General features: G+C 40.1%; 1 protein-coding gene and 1 long non-coding RNA gene across 2 annotated transcripts in view; one reads left to right on the top strand and one right to left on the bottom strand.

Annotated features, from left to right (window-relative positions):
• LOC121098122 overlaps positions 1 to 20,715 on the top strand; it is a 426,198-nt gene that overhangs the window by 188,137 nt on the left and 217,346 nt on the right. The window contains exon 4 of the long non-coding RNA XR_005831177.1: positions 17,038 to 17,189. This is a non-coding gene — a long non-coding RNA (uncharacterized LOC121098122). The remainder of the gene's footprint in view (positions 1 to 17,037; positions 17,190 to 20,715) is intronic.
• The window catches only part of MMP2 (matrix metallopeptidase 2), a 35,752-nt gene continuing 29,092 nt past the window's right edge, over positions 14,056 to 20,715 (bottom strand). Inside the window, exons 11-13 of the mRNA XM_040615768.1 lie at positions 19,965 to 20,124; positions 16,386 to 16,495; positions 14,056 to 15,071 (exon numbers count right to left, since the gene is read on the bottom strand). Of these exons, the coding sequence (XP_040471702.1) occupies positions 14,968 to 15,071; positions 16,386 to 16,495; positions 19,965 to 20,124 (374 nt within the window). The 3' untranslated portion in view covers positions 14,056 to 14,967. The remainder of the gene's footprint in view (positions 15,072 to 16,385; positions 16,496 to 19,964; positions 20,125 to 20,715) is intronic.

Genomic DNA, 20,715 nt, shown 5'->3' with positions numbered 1-20,715 from the left:
TTTATTCCATTACCTGTTGATCACATGCAATACTGCAAGTTGATGAAAGCAAGAGCTTCTTTTTACTTCTTCATCTAATGAGGAATTGTTTCCTTTATTCTGAGTCTCACTGGAGGCTGACAAGTCCAGACCTCATAAGCGTCTTTGATGAACACAGTAATATGGTGGAAACACTTTTTTCTAAAACAATTTAAATATTAATAGTTATATTATTTAATTTATTCTAATTTAACTTCCAAAAATATGGAGCTAACCTTATCAAATGCTTTGGCTTTCAAACGACAGAGTAGTTCTAGTTTCTGGTTAGGGCACCAGGCTTGGCCTGAGTTAGCGATATTATAAAACAAAGGTGCCATCAACGAACTAACATGAAGCACATTTGAAAAAACACATCTGCAGTCAATAATCTGAAGAGTAAAGAGCATTATGGACAAATTCATTGAAAAAATATTCTATATTGGGTATGAAATTCTTGTGCACGTGTATAAACAGCGTAATTGTTGGGCTCTGGGGGTCTGATACAGGGCTCCGGGTAGACACTCAGCTACCAGGGTTTGTACGTTTGCACATGGTTCGTAAACAGCGTGATTTGGAGCCCAGTCATGTCCTGTGGTTTCCTCATAACCTTCATGTTGGATGAAAAATAAGCTGTCGTTCATGGCATTGTGGAAACAGAACTACTTAAAAAGACAGTCATTGGACATGCTAAATTTTCTGTTGTTTATAGCTTTTAAATCAAGGGTTGTTGCCTATCTAGAAGTGACTGTGATAGGCGTAGTAATCAGTGGCTGAAATCTGAGGGGACATTTAAGGAGGTCAGGCTAAATTATCATAATGTTGCTTCAAGAGTGAAAGCTACAAAAGCAATACTGAGCATATGCTTAATCAGAATTTTATGTACCACATTTATGAAATGGGTATCTACTGTTCTAAAGCACTTTGTGGGGGGAGCCGGGAGCCTTTACTTTAACCCTTCCTTCCCCAAAGTCAGCCTGAAGACTGAGTTATTTTAGAGTGCCACAAAAACAGGACAGAGGAAAAGAACATCCCTCCTTTATCCATAATGCAGTGCTGTTGTGTTTAATTCTAGGTCAGTGTTCTCTTCCCCTAATAAATAAGAGAATCTTGCATTTTGGTGAACTCAAAGTGTGTTTGTGAATAGCCACTGGTACTGTGCTACAGATAAAACCTGTTCATGTCAATAGTATGCACCCATCCCATCAGGGAAATGGAGAGGTCTTGCCTGTATGGATTAGATTGTGATGGATATTAGTTAGTAAGGGAGAATAGATTAATCTATATAAATGTGAAGTATTTAGTGGTATTCTTCAGCTCCAGATAATGAAATGCCATCGAGGCACAGTTAAATTTCTGTTTATTGACAAACATCTGCTGCAGTAAAGAGCCTGCCAGGAGCATGGTCTATGTTTAGAATTGATTTTATATCCTGATAACTCTCCGTAGTTGTGTGAAACATGCCCAAGTGCTGGAATGGAACTCAGTAGTTCTGTCTATAGTAATAATTTATCTGTTACCTTGTCTATGATTATTCCTCTTCTGGTGATTTCCCCCCACTCCTCCCCCTTGCAAATAATAGCAGAAGGAAGACCTCTGCTTTGCCTCTCTAATGGTAAGGTAGTTCATCTCAGAGTTTTGAGCTGCTTAAATGTTTATTTTATACTGTCAATACTTTGTTAATATTTCTGTGATGCCTGAAGCATTGGTCTAAGTGCCTATCTGCCTAAGCAGCTGTGAAAGCTGTTTGGTCAAGAATAATTTTTGGATTCAAAGTGTAGCTTTATGTTTCTGCCCCTCAGGATCTGACAGTGAGTGCTCAGTGATGTACACTGGAAATCCTTGAAAAGTTCTGCTCCATAAATTCTAGCCGTGCAAGGGTGGGATGGCATGGGGGAGACAAGAGCAGTGCTGGCTTCCTGAGGGTGAAACAGCCATAGCCTCTGTGGAGGTGAGCCATGTGGCTACTTAGCTATCCATTTACTCTGCCACTTCCCTTGCTCTTTTTCTGTGGTCATTCTCATGGCCTTTATATATGCTGGTTAATTCTGTGAAGTTACTGGCTGGTAGCTCTGTGGTTTCACTGTTAATCCAAGACTGGATTGCATTGCCCTTCCTCCTCTGTCATTCTCCAGAGATGTGTGTTAAGGGTGTGAGTGTGCAGCAGTCATCGCTCCTAATCAGCAGGATTTCTCACTGCATCTACTCTATTCTCAAGCACACAAAGATATTTCAGACTATATTTTTACCGTGATGCCATAGTTGTGCCATACCTTTTATTCATAGAGGCAAAGCCTGCCCAATTGCCCATTCTCTAGGCTGAGAAGTTGTATTTTTTTTAATGTAATTTATTTTTATAATTTACAAATTTAAATTATGTAACATGTTAGCCACATGCCAAAATCCTTAAAAAAACAACTTTGCAAAGGGAATTCTAGAGTTAAATAAACAGTTTCATGTGTTGAATTATACTAGAGAATTGCAGGAAGGTGACCTGTTAAAATTACACTCAGGTGGTCTCAGTTTAAAGAGCAAAGAAGTGAACAATGTGCGTGTTGGGGGAAAAAAATACAGATAATGGGTTGGAATATACACAGTGCATGGCTGAGATTCTGCCGAGACGTGGGCCAGAGCAGTGCTTTACTGGCAGCACACTGTGCTGCTATAAAGACGATCTTTGCTCTTCAGACTGGCAGGAATTGCTGTGGGGGACTTACCTCCTACAACGAGGAAATGCCTTCAGCCGTCTCCATCGCTCCCCACCCGCTCCTGGCTGAAGGCTGTGCGGCTTTGGATGGCTTTCCTCCTTTGGCTGGAAGGGATGGTCACTAAAATGCAGAGCCTGAGGGACGTGGGTAGGAGGGGGAGACGGACAAACTCAAGGAAAAAGCTTCCCCTAAATGAGTATAGCGCATATATAGCGGAGTGTATATATATATCAGAGCATATATGAGAGTGGAAGATAGTACAACAGTTCTCCCTCTTTTTAAAGGAACGCCTTTGTAAATGCATTTTCACACTTAGTCCCAACAAAACATGCTTTCCTTTTGATGTTTAAATACCCTTTATCTTTTTGAATAGCTTGGTATTACCCCAGAATAACTGACACAAAAAGAGCAAAATCCTGCAAGCCTCCTGCTTGGCAGTCTCTTGCTCTGCATCGAGGACGCATAACTATATTTTCTGTGCTGCTTTTGGTACACACGCTTGTTCTGGGGCCATGGTTTTGCTGTGGGGGAGGAGTGGGTTTGGGCTTGATGAAGGCGCTTTTCATTAGCTCTCACTGAACCAGCTCGAAGGGTGCCTGGTGCAGTGATTCCTTTCAGCCTGCAAGTGGCATTCTTTGTCCGGTTACTGGACTCGACAGCCTAGTTTATCAAAAATCCTTACCTCAAGTGATTTCAGAATAACACTTTCTTTTCAAATGTTTGTCGATGGCAGCCTGTTTGCTGACTATGAAAATAAAATCAAACTAGAAGCAAGGCTTTGTCCACTGCAGTCACTTTCCCTCGGTTTGCTCTAAACCTGTCAGTTGAAAGCCACTTCTTGGCACTGCAGAGGCTTTTCTCTCCTTGAACTTCAGGAACACTTCTAGCTTACATCCACATTTCATAAATGTCCTTCTGGATAAGCTGCCTGCCTTGGGGTTGTATGTAGGGGTCTAGTGAGGATGCAGCCTATTTCTAAACCTAGGAGAAAGTAGGACTGTGTAAGTCTCACGAAGTTCGGTTATATTATTTCCACTGTAATTTCTGCAGAGGCTCCTTTGGCATTTTCACAGTATGCCGTGTAGCGTCTGCAGCAGCTCAGCTCTTGCCGTGGTTATTCAGGTCATACTTCGGTATTTAAATGTAATTCTTCAGAATGTTGGTATTCGCAAGCAAGGGAGCTACATCTCCTATGAAGATAGAGGTATTAAAGCAGCATCTTTGTTTCTAGGAGCTACTTCTTTACCTGCTGCAGTTAATTTTACTCATGTATCTCTGCAATGAGAAAACGGCATAGAAACCCTGAATAGTTAGCTAATCATGGCATTCCAGATGTACCTGAAAGCAACAGTGCACTTCCCATTGGTCCATTTTGGGTGATTTTTCACTTTTGAAAAACTAGAATGTATTCCCACAAAGAGTGTGAAACCCAAGAGGGCCTCTTTTCTCATAAAATTTTTGTTAGGGAATGTGGGAAGGTGGTTCTCCTTTGGGGCTGTGTTGTGCTCAGGAAGGAATATGGAGCTGGGAGTCTGGATTCTTTTATGGCTTTGAGAGATCTTTGCACTTATGTAGCAAAGTATTTAGTTAGGATTCATGGTATGCTTACAGACAAAATGTGAATAATTATCTTTTAATATTTTTTTAAGTAGAGAAACTAGAGCCAGTTCAACACATGAAAAAAAGCTGAAGTTAATTTAAAAAATGAGCACCTAAACTGATGTTGTAACATGTGTGTTCTTAAGCCCTTCGGGTTCCATAGAGCATAGCCTTTGCCAGCAGTGATTAAAATACTAATGAGAAGGAATGAAATATTCCAAAGAGAGATGAGGAAGGTGAATTAGGCTTGCTGTTTACCTGTAAAGTTTAAAAAGGTGAGAAAGAATGTGTTCCCTTGACTCTAGACCACTTCAACTTCATAAAGAAAAATTCCCCATGCATTCAGGACTTCACCGCCTGTGTGTAACAACCTTTGTATAGACACAGTTTTCTTAGAAACACTAAAAGCTGCCAGTGTGCCCTAGAAACATCATATACTTTAGCAATATTTATTATGATGTTGGTTTTAATATTCAGAGACCACATCCAGTTTTGCATGGCTAGAATTTATGGAGCAGAACTTTTCAAGGACTAGAATTATTTAAATAGAAATATTTTCATTTTTCATGCACAGACACCCTGTGAGGTTTCAGAATCCACACAGCTTTCAATTTTAGGAGTATTCTTCCCTGTGTTTTCAGGAACTTTTTGCATTCCTGAATCTAGTTGTGGGATTTTCCCCCTAATGGGATCCAGGCTTAAATGCTGGAGTCACACATTCTGTCAATTAGTGCAAATAAGTTCTTCGAACTCATTTAATGGGTGCAGATAGATTTATTATTATTATTATTATTATTTAGCTCTGTAGCACTGTGCCTCCAATGTATTTTGTCACACTTGTGTGAGGGATACTGGGATGTTCAGTTTTTAAGCTTTCCAAGAGGGTCACAGGAGAAAAGCTATCCATTGGGAAAGTTAATTGCATAGTACCAGTCAGTGGTCATGCTCAGCTGGTGTTCAAGGTGCTTTTCTGGTGGTGGTCAAACAGCAGAATTAGTTGCATCGCTTTTCTTTCTTGGGGTTGCCCGTTGTTGGCTCCCTTTAGTTGCTGTAGCACTGGTGGAAGCTGTGGCTGGACTAAGGCAGGTACTAGGTGTACCGTAACTCTGAGCCTGCTTGCAGGCATCTGTGTGGCTTGGAAGGATGGTGGCACAGAGCCACCGCTCTCTTAGAGAGGGTTGGGAACTAGCGTATGGAATCTTTTTGTCAGAAACAATGGGTTTCCTTCTTCTCTATGAAAGCAGCAGAGGTACCAAGACAGGGTCCTTAACCATGTGCTGCCTGGGGAACCCACAGTGCTTGGGCTGTTGGCATCATCAGCTTATGGAGGCTTTGGCCAGTTATCCAAGCCACCTTTGCAGCCAATGTCCTTTCCCCCACCCACCCCCCACCCCCTTATTTTTTTTTCTGGGTTTGTTGGGTTGGTTGTTTGGGTCTTTGTGTGTGTGGTGGTGTTATTGTTTTGGGGTTTCTTTTGTCCAGAAAACTGAACTTAGGACTTGCAGTCCCAAATGTGGGGGCCTGTCTTGGTGGAAAACTTGGTCTCAGTGAGGGGGAAAAAATGTTTCTTTTATGCTATGAGAGGTTTGTACTGCACAACTGAAAAAAGGTGCCCAGAACTTCTCTTACTGCTGCCTTTACTAAAGGGTGTCAGGTAAGAAGGTAGCAGTTGGAAAAATAAGAGTATAGACAAGACCGCAAAGGATCTCAGACTGGCCAGGCAAGCTTCCCACTTTCTCTGTGCAGTTTTACCTTGCCTGTCTAGTTGTGTTTCCTATCATAACGTCTTATGAAAACTGATGGAGTGCTTTTGCATGGTTTGATTATTAGCTCTAGCATGCTGAAAATCTTCAACAGGTTAAAATCCACTGGAGTGTCTGTTTCATGGGAGACTAAAGATCTCATAACATTATAAGCAATCCATATTTAATAGCTTTCTGGATGTATTGGTGAGTGTGACTTTTGATAATTTAATGTTAAGAATTGCTATCACAGTGGAAAAATCATTTGTATTTATTGTACTGAAGGTAACCTGCTAAGAATGCCATCTGCAAGCGTCTTTCAAACTGGGTTGGTGTTACGAGTGCACAGTTATGTCTGTGATTGGAGAGATACCAAGTAAGGGGCCCATGATGAAATTTTAATATTGCTTTAATTTTGAGATTTTATTCTTAATTTCCCTGCTAAAATCTGCTTGTGCCCAGTTTTGTCATCTTTCTTTGGAAGTGTGCACACCTCGATCTACAATATCGAGAATGGTGAACCAGTGTTTTACTACATTCTTCCTATAAAGGTCAGTGGGGATTCCTGTGTGGAGAAGGAATACAGATTCAGATCCTGAATAGGAAATGTGAAGCTCTGGATTTGTCACTTCTTTAACAAATTTATTTTTTTGCAGTTTTCATATGACTACTTTGTAACGATTTTTTTTTTTTTTGATTAAATGCTTGGTTATCTTTCAGAAAAGCATGTTTGCCACAAGGCAAGATGGCCTGTGTTTATAGTAGACAAAGTGAAGAGTATTTGCTGAGAGCATAATGCTATTATGACAAGCATCAGTTTACCTTGAAAGTAAATAGTTTCTAAAAGGATGTAAAGTAACCATGTTTTGAAGTCTTCAGATTAATGCAGCCTCCATGTGTATGATTATGTATAAAACTTGCCAACAACAACATGGCCAAATGATGTGGATGGACACCTGCTGGGCCTTCTTAAAAGTGCTTAATGGGGCTAAGCAGGAGGTCATTACCTCAGTCTAGTTTAGGCACATGTGCAGTTTTTTGGCTCCTAAATATTTTAGAAAGTATGACCTAAATCCTGATGTCCTATTGATTTCCTATACCTGTAATAGATTTTCTGTGAGATCTAGATAGAGTAAATATCTCAGCCTATTCTACCTCATTTCCCCTGTTTCTGCCACATGTTTTTGTCTTGTTTGTTTTAGACATTAGGACCTTTGACATCAGGACATGTCTTGCTGTCAGTGTGCCATGCACTGTATACCAAATGTCCACTCTCAACTGTGAACTTCTACTTGGTGCAGGTGTACAGTATTTTATGCAAATGTACATAAATATCTACATATATTTATTAGGATTAATACATAATGAAATAATTGGCATTGAAATTCTTATATGGCCTCCCTGGCTTGAATACATATAGATGAAACTCACTTATTCTGAACTTGAAATCAAAAGGAGACGTGAAGAGTCTGTTGCAGGTGCATTAACAGCCAAGGGGATGCTGAGATTTAAATGGAAAAGCTCTATTTTAGATCATGGTTCCACTAAAAAAATACAGTAAATCAAGTACAGAATCTGCTTACAACTGCTGTCTGATATTTTCCAATTTTTCTGCCCATAGTACAGAATTTGCATGCAGAAATAAAGAGTGAATGCAGACAAAAGTATTTGAAGGTGACATGGTCTTGTTTCCTAGAGTAGGTTTGAGCTGATGATTTACAGGTAATGGCCACTCCTCCCTGCCAGTTTCTTTTTTTGTCCCAGTGTCTAGTTGTTTATATAAGAAACAAGGCTGGAAGAACAAAAGAGTAAAGAGGTGATAAAAGCGGAGTGAAACCAAAACAAAATCTGTAAAGGGCCTGAATGCTTTGATATATTTTGCACTTTCTCAAAGGGCTTGCTTGAAACAAAAGCCAAAACAAAACCTGAAAGCTGAAGATCCCTTAGGCAGGTGCCCTACCTTTTGGGTTGGAAACTTACTGCCTTTTAGCTTCCTGATGTTCCCAGGTTCCAAAGCACTGCATAAAAGTGAGAGGAACTGAAATTTACCTATTTGAGCATAGAATCAAGCCATAGTTGTACACACGTAATCAGTGATGTGAGACAAGAGACTGAGGACCGAGACAGTTCCATGCAGTACGCAGTGCTACAGAGGAAAGCGTCTAATGTAAGAATGGATGAAAGGCATTACTCAAGGAGAAGGCTCCTAGAAAGCCCTACAAATGAGGATTTTAATAGGACGTAAATAGAAGCCTCTTTGACCACATGGGAAAAAACAGAAGACTTTTCAGGGTAGGCTCTCCTACTTCCTACTTTTGAGCTGTTGAAGAAGAGAATTGTCAGTGGCCTTGAAAAGTACATGTTTCTTAATGGAAAAGGAAAGCATGAAAATACAGGAGTTAAATGAGCCTTGGCAAGTCATCAAATAGTGAGAAATCACTGTCTCTCTTTAGAGGACTATGTTCAACAGTTAGTGCGTTGACCACAGAGGGAAAGTCTTGCCTCTTGGCAAATTGCTTCACCTTGGTTTGCCTAACGCGATGGTCAGCTGCCATCCTGTAGCAGTGAGCTCTGCTGCGGTGGGGTTTTGCGTAAGTCAAATGAAGGGGCTGGAGAAGGAGAGCACTGGAGAGGGGCAGTGGCCAGAATTGTCTATTGTGAAGTGCAACCACAGAAGAAATAAAGTCTCCACGGCTTAACTATCTGTATCATGTGAGGCTGGATGGGAGACCTGTGGCCGAGTTTCCTAATTTCTTGGTTAGCGGGGATTAGAAACTTTGTGTGGTGGGGAGGTGCTGGGTCTGCATCAGTGCCTGGCACCCAGCTGCAGAATGCAAAGCTGCTTTCTAGCTTCAGCCCTCCTGGCAGCAGTAGGAGGGCTGCTGTAATAGTCCTAGGGAAGACAGAATAAAGCTATGTAGCAGTCCAAGGTTAAAGCAGTGGTTAGAGACACAAAAAACAAGCCCACTTGGATAGCTTAATATTGTGAATTCCTGTCTTTTAGGAAGGGGAGGCCACCTCCAAATAACTCCAGGGACACACTGCAAAGCTCCAGGCTAATCTAAATTGAAAAAAAATTATCCTCTTAGAATTTCAGTTTATTTTGGCAACGCTAGCAAATTCTTAACAGCGAAGCGAGTTAGTCACTCTGGAGTAGTTCTGAGAAGTCCCAGAGGACAGCGCTGAGCAGTAACAGACAGCTGAAAGCTCAACAGTTTTCTGTTTTGTCACCCTGTAGTCTGCAGCAGAGTTACCCAGGGAAATGCAGACCTGTAGTGACGTGAGGCCTTTTATTCTTATCTCCCTTTTTCAGAGTGCTTGTTGGTTGTCTGGTAGGGTCTGAGCGTGTGCATGGTGAAGCTGGCTGAAGCGGAAATGTAGAAGTATACGAGGAGCCTGGAGATTTACAAGAAGAGGTGGAAGAATGACACAGAGGTTATATTGGCAGGCAGTGTGTTTGCAGCCCTCCGAGCGCTGGTTAGGCTGAGCAACGTGGCAGTGTTGGTGGAACCTGCTCTGACCTGGTCACTCATTCAGCTATTGCAGCTATGAAGAAATTACCTATTGTTTGAGCAATAAAACCAATAAACTCATTATTTTGAAATACCTGACTTATCTCCACTAGTGCTACCAAGGAAGAACATCTGTGCAAACTGAATAATTGTACTTTTATCTCACCATATTCTCCTTTGCTCAGAATATGGTGTATTTTATGGAGAAGGGAAAAAACTGGTGCAACATGCTAAGCAGGTTAAGGTCAATTAGCATTCAGCCAATTGGACTGAATGATCGTTGCAGGTCCCTTCAAACTGAAACTTTCTATTCTAACATTCATATTAAATCCTTACTGTTAAATAAGATACTGTAATATAACCATGAGCTATTTCTTTGTGTGTGTATATGTGTGTATACATGCAGGCATGTATTTAATACACCATTTTAAAAAGCTATTGTATGTACTTATTGAAATTATATAACTTAATTTCAAAGCCTAAGGTCGTTCAAGGCTGGAAGAGGCCATTGGTTCACTTAATCCAATCCCCACTTGGTCCAGGCCAGGATGTTTTTTCCCAAATATGCTGTATTAACACCAGATAAAATATGTTTAGAGTGAAGGATACTCTCCAGAAAGGCAGGGAGTCTTGATTGGAAGACATTAAGAAAGAACAAAAAAGACTGCCTCTCACTTTTTTTTGGTAGTCTGGCACACAGGTCTGTTGTTTTTACCACTGATAAAGTGTGCATTTTTGCAGATTCCGTTGTTTTGTAGGCAATGGTTCATGCTGTATCTTTTTTTTCATTAGATTAAAGAGTTCTGAGATAGAAACAGGCTTTTTTAATATTTGTCTCAATTAAGAAAAGATTAATTGGAGATCTTATTAAAAAAATCGAATGCAATGATGAGAATGAATGAATGTTGTTGAATTGTCTTGTTTATATTGAATATCATACACCTGAAAAATTTGTGCCCATTTATTTCTGCAGGTAAAGACTTGCTGTTGCAGTTGGGGTGGGGGGAAGCCCCATACCCACCTTCCTGGCTAGTTGTGAATGAAATCGTGGCTGTTTGTGTGCAAGTGCAAATCTCAGAACCAAACAATTTACCTTCAGATGCCATTTTCCTCTCACTTCTGTTTTAAAAGGCAGTGCCAGAAGGAGACGTGTTTCAAGTAATAGCATGTGATTCTGACTCCGCTTGGTATGCAGAAACCTTGCTGGCAGCTTCTGAGACTGCTCCAGTTCTGCCTGACTGTGCTGTTTCTCTGACAGAGTCTCCGAGTTGTTGGTTGTAGTGTTGTTTCAGAGTGTTCCAGTTTTATGTTTTTCTCTTTACTGCAGTTCCCTACGTTGAAATACCTTAATACTTACAAGCTTTACATAATAAACCTTACAAGCGTTTTACATAACCGGTCTGAAACAAGCCTGTTTGCCCTTGCAGGTATAAATCTCCACATTTGCGGTGATCCCACAGAGCCCAATGTCTGCTCGTTTGTTGGCTTCCTCTCCTCCAAAAGCAGAAGAACGTTCATTCACCTAATCTTTGCTGCTAAAACCATGCATGTCTGTGTTTGTAAATAGACATAATTTGTCCAAAATGGGCCCCAAAGACCTACTTTCTCCTGATTTAAGGAACAGCACAGTTACAGTCAATTGCTTAAATTTATGGCTAACTGCTGCTTTATAAAATCATGCCAGAATAGCAGGAAGAAAATGTATTTTTAACAGATACAGAGTGTTAGTGAGACACAAAGTGTTAAGCATGATTCACAGCTCAGGCTGCTGTATCTATTAAGTGTTTAAACTATGGCATTCCATTATAGCCTTGGCTGCCTCCTATGTATTGTGACAGAGCGGTTGCTAAACCACTGCCCTTTACTCTATTGAGTTGGAACTGTCCCCCTGAGTGCCTACAGCCCGTCCTGCTCACAACTGACAGAAAATTTCCTCCAGCTCAAGGAGCAAGAGTGTCTGAGCTGTATCCGTGTTGCAACAAGCCCCTGTGCAGCATGTGTGCGGCTCGACCCACACACCAAAAAGTTCTCCGTGAACCTGGCTTCAGTTTAATAGAACTGTAGAAACAGAACAAGTTAGGTACAAGTTTGATAGAGTTTTGTGCTGGGTTTTGTGTGGCTTTGAGAGAAACACACTTTTGGCCTCTTTCTCCCTCTGTAAAGAAGGTAGTAAAAATCTTGATTCAGTTCTGAAAATGTCTTGGGAGAAAGATGCTGAGGGCAGGAAAGGCAAGGGCAGTGGCCTCGCTGGCAAGGGCACAGTCTCGCAGTGCCCACAAGGCATGAAAAGAGTAGACCTGGGAGGATAATCCTATTTAGCCAAGAGACCAGAGATCACCAGAAGAGTCCATAGTGTTGGGGCAGGTCCAAAGCCAAACAGAGAAACGTCAGTGGGCTTGATCAGCATGGGACATGGCCAGGTACAGGCAGAGCTGCAGTGCTGCTCAGGCAAGGGCGTTCCAATTCATGGTTAAGTCATTACAAACAGGAAGGAAGAGGCACAAAATCATGGAGGAAATGTACGTTTTCTTGAGTTTTGGCCATGGAAAAAAGAAAAGCGTCCCTGACTTCAGAAAATGCATTAAAGTAGTTTTAAAATTTCTTCTCAATTATCATGACTAGATGAAATCCTGGGTTTTTTTTTGTTTCTGGGTTCCGACAGTGAGGTTTTAAAAGTGGTTACCAGCAAGTAGAAATAGATCCAATTTAGTCCTTTTCAGGATACATTTTGTGACTGTGGTATTTCACAGGTCAAATGTGAAAGGTTAACGAGAAGGGTCAGTATACTCCCCCAGCTAGTCTGATATATGTAGGTGATAATGTGGTCAATGTTACAGTCCATGAGCAGAAACAGATGTGTTTACAAATGACCTGAGATAAGCTTAAGGTTGCCAGTCTGAAACTGTACCCAAAGAAGTGTGAGTTGGTTTAAGGATAGAAAATGTATTTCTGGGTTTCTGCCAGTGATGTAGTCATTGGAGAATGGATTCACGCAGGCAAGAATAAAACAAGAAGCTGAGCAGAACTCCTTAAACCCACCAGATGTGCAGAGTTTTGTAGGATTATGGTCTTATTATTACAAAAGTTAAGCTGGTAGATTTGCCAGTGTTGCAAAATATATACATAAGTTGTAGATTAAAAGGAAACTATTTTAGTCATCAATAGAAATGTGATTTAGCAAGTTCAGAGCTGAAAGGGCCTATTGCAAAGGTTCCTCTAGTATATCTATGTGTCAGAATGCTTCCATATTAAATACAGATGCTAGAGCATGCAGTTCGGGGCAGTTTTGACACAAGAACATAAAAATCTTGAGGGGATGGTTATTGAGGATGCTTGAAACAGAGCTTGAATTCCCTAGGTAGAAACTATTGGAACACTCAAAAGGAACTCCTGGCAGTGATTAAAGCTGTTGGAGTAGTTCCAGCACTAGTATAGGGAGATATTTATGGTCAGGACAAATCATACATCCCTGCAATGGCTCAATAGATCCTGCAATCCTGAAAAAGTTGCCAGGTGTCTGTAAAAACTGCCACACTAACATTTTGCAATTACAACTACTTTGTTTTGTGCCTTATTTTGTTGACTCTGGCGCAGGACTAATTGGGAAGGAAATCAATGATTTCTGAAGAGAATGAGGATGAAGAGAAGGAGATAAGTCTTCTTTTGGCATAGGTGAAAATAGTACTGGTTCATTCAGTTGAGAATTGTCTGTACTAAGCAACAGCTTCCCAAAGTGGGAGTTATATCTGGATAGTGTGCAATGGAAAGATGGTACGGCAAATGCAGCCACTTCAGAAGCAGTATCTTTTCAGAACACTATATGAAAAACTCTGCTTAGAACAGGAAAGCACTGGCTGTAAACATGAAATTGTAGAGGACAGGAGAAGAAACCAGTTGATCACTGGCTCAGGTATTGGTTGGTTACTAGCCAGTTCTATGAATCATGGACTCAATGTGAGAGATGTGTTGGGAAAGATCTGGGTTGACCATTCGCATCAGTCTCACGCAGAGAGCGGTCCATAGAGTCTCACAAAGCAGTTCACGTGCATGGAGCTGGGTAAGATCCTTGACCAAATGGTGTCTGAGCTCATAGGCAGGAGTAAGGTTTCTACATCTCTCTTTCTCAAGCTTACATTCCCCATAGGATGTGTTTAGTGCTGTGTCTATGCTGACTCTTCCTGTCTGGGTTGTGATGAGGTAGCTTGCTGATAAGCAGAAAGAGCATGGACAATAGACAGACATGTAAACTGTTCTGAGAAGGCAGCAGGCTTCGTGGAGTTGTGGGACCATACAACCTCTTTAATGTAAATTGCTGCAGTTACATCTTAGAATGGAGAAAATAACCTAGGTTTCTAAATAAGTCCTGTATGCAGTTACATACTGGGGTAATGTTGACTTTCCTTTGACAGGTATTTCACTGTAACATGCTACTGAATTTCTAATTTCAAATAATGCAAGGAAGCCTGGCCATGAGACGTGTTGACAGTGTAATTTAATTTTATTTGTATCGTTGGCACTTCATGTGTGGGACATCCTTTCCTGTTTTATTTTTTTAATGAGAAACATTCCATCAGATTGTGAAAAGAACATTTTCTGTTGCCCAATGCATAAGCAAAAAACCAAACCGAACAAGACTCCAATATTATGAAGAACAGGAAAATAAACCAAGTTAAACAATAATACTTGACTTTTATGTATAACGCATTGACTTCAAAAATCGGAGTCATTCCGTCCATATAAACAAGTTATATAGTAGTAACAAAGTGCATGAAGCAAATTGCTAAATTTAACTAAGGTATTAAAATAAAAAGTACTTTAAAACAATACTTTAACAGTTTCTTGCCATGATTCCATCATGCATCAACACAAATCAAATCCTGAGGCAACCTGTGCCTTTGACAGTCTTTCTGTATTATTATGTAAATAAATGGAAGTAATGATCAAACTCGCAAGAGGGTGAAAAACATCAAGGCAAACCATCTATTTATAACAGAGTTGTATTTAAAAAAAAAAATAAATTCAAAGTGCACTGCTGGTACATCTCATTTGAGCCTTTTTGGGATGTGTATAACACAGGGGCACGATCCAGTCTCCAATGGTTTCAATGCTTTGTTTAAGCACCGAGGGAATAAAGAATGATGGATGCTCTGTTACTAGCACTACTATGACTAGCATGAAAACGGAAAAATTGTACCAGAATATATACGTAAACATCTTTTGTATACTGAGGAGGCAAACACTCTTAAATTATCTGATGTGTACAGTACTGGTACTTAAGGTTTCGGTGCCAGTACCAGACTGGTCCAGTAATTAGCATTCAGATCTATTTCTAATTACAGATAAGGCATATAACAAAAAAGTAAATATTTGGTTATTAATATCTTATACAGTTCAGCAACCCAACCAGTCAGAATTTATCTTGCCAATTTTAACAATCTTCAAACTCTTGTCTTCCAGTTGTAGATAGTACTGATCTTTGAAAAAGTAGGTGTATCCTGTGAAGGTAAATAAAAAAGGCACACTTAGCTTATGGAGCACGTAATTCTTGATCAAAGCTTTTTTGTCTGATTTTATAAAGCTTAATGAACTGGAAGAATTATTTCTCCAAGTATTTACACACAATAAAAAAAGATTTATTTTAAAAATACATAAAAATTCCACCCTGGACAAGAGAGGTCTTGTTAAGTGGAGCCTGAAGTCAGGTTACCATGTTGTGAGCCAGAATTTTCTGGGAAGAGATGTTTGCTGGCAAAATAGATGTTGAAAATGTAACAGAGTCGAGACTCATGTGATATCGGCAGTGCTTCCAGACATTTTGCATATCTGTGTGAAATATGAGGCCACCTCAAACCACGGGCCAGGATCTCAGCTGCAGTTGGTAGGAGATTACTGTGACCTAGGAGATTATCATAGCCAAGTTCTGGCTGTGCTAGAGCAGGATGATGCTGAAATGGTGCTGTGACTGCATGCTGGTACCTGTGGAGCGGTCAAGAAGTTGGGAAATTTCCAAGCCATAGGGACTGGCCTGGTCAAGCCTCCTGGTGTTAACATTTACTGTGCATCAGGCATTGGGTGGCAGGAGTCATTTAGTCTCTGTCTCAAACTAAACTAGAAAGAGAATTCTCCAAAGAGCTATTTTCCCCCATGCCCAGGGTTTTCCATGTTGGAAAACCAACATGAACTCAGATGTGAGCCTCAGGGACATCTTGACATAAAAGTGACTGCATCATAGATTACTTCCCTCCATGTCTCATCTGACACTTGTATAGCAGGTTTCTAGATCTGTACAACATAGCAAGGGGAAGCAATAAGATGCTTTAAGGCACTTAAGACAGTATATAACTCTTTTTTTAAAAAAAATAAAATGCAGGGAAGAAAAGGGGGAAGATGCTAATAAAAGCTGTTTCTTGCCTTGTTAAGTTTTGCAAAGTGTTCAACATAAGGAAGTAAATGATGAAGACTAGTAGCGCATTGAAATTAAATGACCTTCATGGTAAAGGTAAATTAGCATAACTACTACTATTATTATTATTTGCTTGGACAAAAATATTCAGGAGAGGTCATATTCCATAAACGCTTCATTTTAAAAAGTTTAGACTGTGAATTAGTAGGTTATTTATCAACTGCTGCTTAATGGGAAAATAGTGACAAAGAAAGTTTATTTGAACCAGTAGTTTGCAAAGCTGAATGGGAATTTGGCTCAATTTGGCTCCTACTCATGGACCACAAGAAATTAAAGTCTCCAATTAAGATTCACAGCAGACAAATAAGAGAGCTCGTGAGTGACTTAAATAAGAATTACAGCTTACCACTGTCACCAAGACCCAGGACAGCATCAAGGTTATCAGGAACGCCGTTCCAAGAGTCAGCAATGAATTTAGGGGATGCAAGCTCCATTTTCTTCTTCTCTTCATTGTACCTGAAGAAAATTATATCCCTGTTTTACAAATCTGTATTTAATGTTGAAATTGAACATTATTTTTCAGTGAGTCCTCAGCAAATGTGACTGTCTAGAACAGTCAAACAAATATAATAACAGAGGTTGTAAGTGTGTCTATTTCATTATACTTGTTCCCAGCTCTTTAAAACCCTATGAAATTTTACATCTTTCCTTTTGGAAATGCAGTTCTTGCTGAATTGAAAATACAATTTCTAAGCAAAACCCTTTTCAGAAATGTAGCTTTAAAACTCCAGACATAATTCAAGGAAAGGTAACTTTTTTCAGGCAGCAGCCAACATCTGAAGATAGCAGATTTTAATGTGAAATGGCGATCTTTTTTAAATGTTATTTGAAATATGCTTGTAGTATAATAATATCCATGTAACTGATGGATTGCTATTAAATTACTAATTACTTTCCCTAACATTTCATTAAAATCCCCTATTATTTTCACACAGTCTCTCTCTCAGTGATGATCAACAGAAAAATACCGAGTTAAAAATATATGCTTTTCCTTGCAGGGGAAGAGAGCCCAAAACCACAATGGCTTTTAGAATCCATGCTTTAAAGAGGCAAAATGCAGCTGATGTAAATCCGCCTGACTCCGTGGAAGCTGGATCTAGTTTGCAGTGTCCTTCAGAAGCAAGTGGATCGGCCTGTGTCACATCGGCAGGTGATCAGTTGTTTCATTTACTCTGTGCTTTCCACTGTAGAACGCAAAGATAGATTTGTGCAAAGCCAGTTTTACACTCCCACAAACAAATAATTCAGGTTCTCCCTTTCCGTATATAAGGAATAAATGTCCCAGGGGTGTAAGGTCCTTGAAAGTGAAGGTGGAAGGAGACAGACTGTGCCTGGTTTCCTCATTTTTCTGATTCATAGGTGGGAGTCGGTGCTGAGCAGGAAAAGTAGAGATGTACTGAGGAGCAGTGACATGGGGTATGGTTTGAACCAGGGTTCCAATGCATGTGAGGCCTCAGTTGCCCTCAGCACCTCTTCAGGAGCAGGAGACTTCAGAGGGGTTGCCTTTGAGTAGTATTGGAGGGAGGGACGCATTTATGCTCTCGATTTCTATTTATCTGTATCTGTATGTATCTCATGTTACCTTTCCTTTTTTGCTGTATGGAACTGCTTGGATTATATCCAAAGTTACACCAGCAGAAATGAGCAGTAGGGTGGTCAAAATCAATTTAAGTGATTAATTTGAATTACTTACTATTTTTTTTTCCTTGGATATTTAAAGAAAATCTAGTACCTTGCTGGGTAGCTTTAAAACGTTAACTGTGGAATCTGAGCCAGCTTGTCTTCTCCCTCACGAAACTTCACTTTGCTTAACAATCTTGTTATAATAACGCTAAAATAGCTTGGGGCTGGAAGGAGGGAGAGGAGAAGACTTAAAAAAAATCCATTTAAAGTAAGTGTGATAATGGCAGAGGAAAAACTATGGTATGTGACTATTTTGATTCCGTGTGGCAGAGTCCTTATATAAAATAAAACAGCCACATACTTAAGGCTTGTAATGTCTGTGTTAAACAGAGATGCATTTTTTTCTGAAATATTTGTCAACTGCTTGCTTTCTACTTTACACAGATAGAAATCATTTGAGCTTATTTTGGTTCCTAAACAGTAAATTATGTATTCTGCAGTGACTGCTATTGATAAGGTACTTTGATAGAAATACTGTCTGTGATTAGAGTGCTGGGTTACTTGGAGTGCCTGGAGTACAGTTAATCAGAGGAGACCAGCAGCTTTGCTAACTCATAGTCTGTAGGTTTTGGTAGGAATCCAAAGTATTGCAAATGGCTGTGTCAGAACCACTTGCAAATGTTTAAGATGGTCTCTACAATATGACATTAAAAACGAATAACATTCTTTAGCTTTTAAGTTGGTTTTTTTTTTTTCCTTTAGATAATGGGGAAGAGTACTGTCCTCAAAATAATTGAAAGTTATGATCAAGTGGCAATTGCGAAAGGGTATTTTATTTACTTACAGGAATCCACAGCCATTAGGATATAATAAAGACACTCATCCAGTTTGATCATAACATGAAATTAATGTTCACATAAAATGGACTCAATTATACTGAGACCTCCTTTGATATTTTATATAGAGCATCTCTCAGAAGGAATTCTTAAAGCTTGGAGAATCTTTTAGATTTCTGGTGGGTGTTTGTGATGTTTAATGTTCCTCTAAATTGTCAGTTCCACTTTCAGCCTGTTGTGTAATATCTGCATTCCTGAAGTAAAGTTCTGGTCCTGGAAGAGACCTCTGACAGTGAAAGCAGGCGTTAGTGACTCTTTTGTTGTCATGCCATTCTGATAGGCAGCACAGAGGTAAATCACAAAGTTCCTCAAAGCACTGAAGTGCCTCTGCTTTTTAAGATGATCTTTTGTGCCAGATCTTCCGGCCAGATATGACAATGAAATTCTATTAAGTACAATTAGTAGACTCTTCATCAAATGTAATGTAGGATATTTATTTCCACCACAGTAATGACCTTGAGATATTTTAAGGACATTCTTTCCTAATCTATGAGTCCAATAGCTTTCTTGGATAGAGCGTAGTAGCAGGACTCCTGAGTTTGGTTGCTTACTTTGCATCATGTTTTGCTTCTTATGTAGTCTTTTGAACAGGAACCTTAGTGCAAATAGAGTTATGTGCATTTGTGGAATACCACATTTGTGATGCTCTTTGCAACAAAAACTTCTCTGAGCATGTACTGGAAACATGAAAAGGATTGTAGAGACTGTCAAAATGAATTGAAGCTAAGATTTTTCCCAAAGTACTACACAGATACACTTCTTGTGGTTTGTTCAGATCTCCTCAGTGCCAACTCTATTAGCAGAGCAAACGTGTTAGTGACTGGTACATCGGCTGCTGAAAGGATTTACAGTCATCCCCAGCTTGCTTTGCTAGTCACACTGCTGTTTCTTTTACATCCAGCGCCTCCAAACCTGATGGCTTAGTGAAAGAATTTCAAAAGGCAATCTGATCAGCCTTTGGCTTCAAGCGATTGGAGATCAGCCCGTTCTTAAGGAATTACTTTCAGAGTTTTCTGCCAGCAGTTGTGAGCTGACAGTAGAGACAGCTTGCCCCTCTTAGGAGCCTGAGACTGATGTGGGGCAGTTGCTGGTACATAGCGGCTGAGGGATGGGTTGATAGTGGTGAGCAGCCTGACAGGGACTCCCAGATATCCTCTCCCATTGCAAGCTGTTTTCTCAAACACGTGTTAGTTTCCTGCTGCTCTGCTGAAGCGCTTTCCTAGCCATACTCCCTGGTTCAGCATCCTCACTCACCACGGCTGTCAGCGCTGTCCTGGCAGCCCTCAGTTTGAATTCTAACAGGATGAACCTGTGTTTGGTTCCTACCTCCTGAACCTCAGCGTGCCTTCAGCCCTAGACACACAGCTTGGCTAACAGCGTACCACCAGCACTTCAATTAATCTTACTTCCAGTATCTGTCTCCAGCAAAAATGTAGGTCCTCTTGTTTCTGCCCCAGTTGAAAGCTGCATCAACACGTTGCACATCAGGGGGTAGTCCCAGATTGGTGAGTTTCTTTGGATAGCCCCTATCCAAGTTACTGGCTGAATAAACCCAGTACTCGTTTCCTAAGTAGGGGAGAAAACAAAGCAAACAAACACTGTTTATTAATTAGATACAGAGGAATATTTATTCTTTTATACTTTGTTATGTGACATTTTATTGCACTAAATGTACCACTGGTCTTTCTAATATTTTATCATCTGTGATGCACTAGATTAGAGTGCAGGTGTGCCGTGATTACAGTTTCTGCTTTTGCCTCTTAAGTGGTGTTTGCCTCTCAGCAAAAGACATCACCTCAGTGTGTTCTCGCTTCCTCCCTTCTTAGCTGCCTTGTCTTTGAGGCAGACACTGTCTTAGTACAGTTGGAGTTATATTAAAACCTATAGTTAATACAGGTAATTTTTTTATGATGACGGTGGTCTGAAACCAGGCATGGGCCCCTGAAGGTCAAATTCAGAAGCTCATGTTCACGCTCCATTTGTTTTGTTGAGTGATTTTATTGAGTGATTAACAGGAATTTTTTGCCCAAAATTCCTGTTTCTGTTGTCTTTTGTCATATGACATTTTCTAATGACCCTCCACTCTGCACTAGTGGAAGATGTACTAGTATTCTGTGTTATTTATATGGAATTATAATTTACTTGGGAAATACCCTC

This window comes from Falco naumanni, chromosome 15 (assembly GCF_017639655.2).
Source record: "Falco naumanni isolate bFalNau1 chromosome 15, bFalNau1.pat, whole genome shotgun sequence".
Classification (NCBI taxonomy): domain Eukaryota; kingdom Metazoa; phylum Chordata; class Aves; order Falconiformes; family Falconidae; genus Falco; species Falco naumanni.
This window is presented reverse-complemented; position numbering and strand designations above follow the sequence as displayed.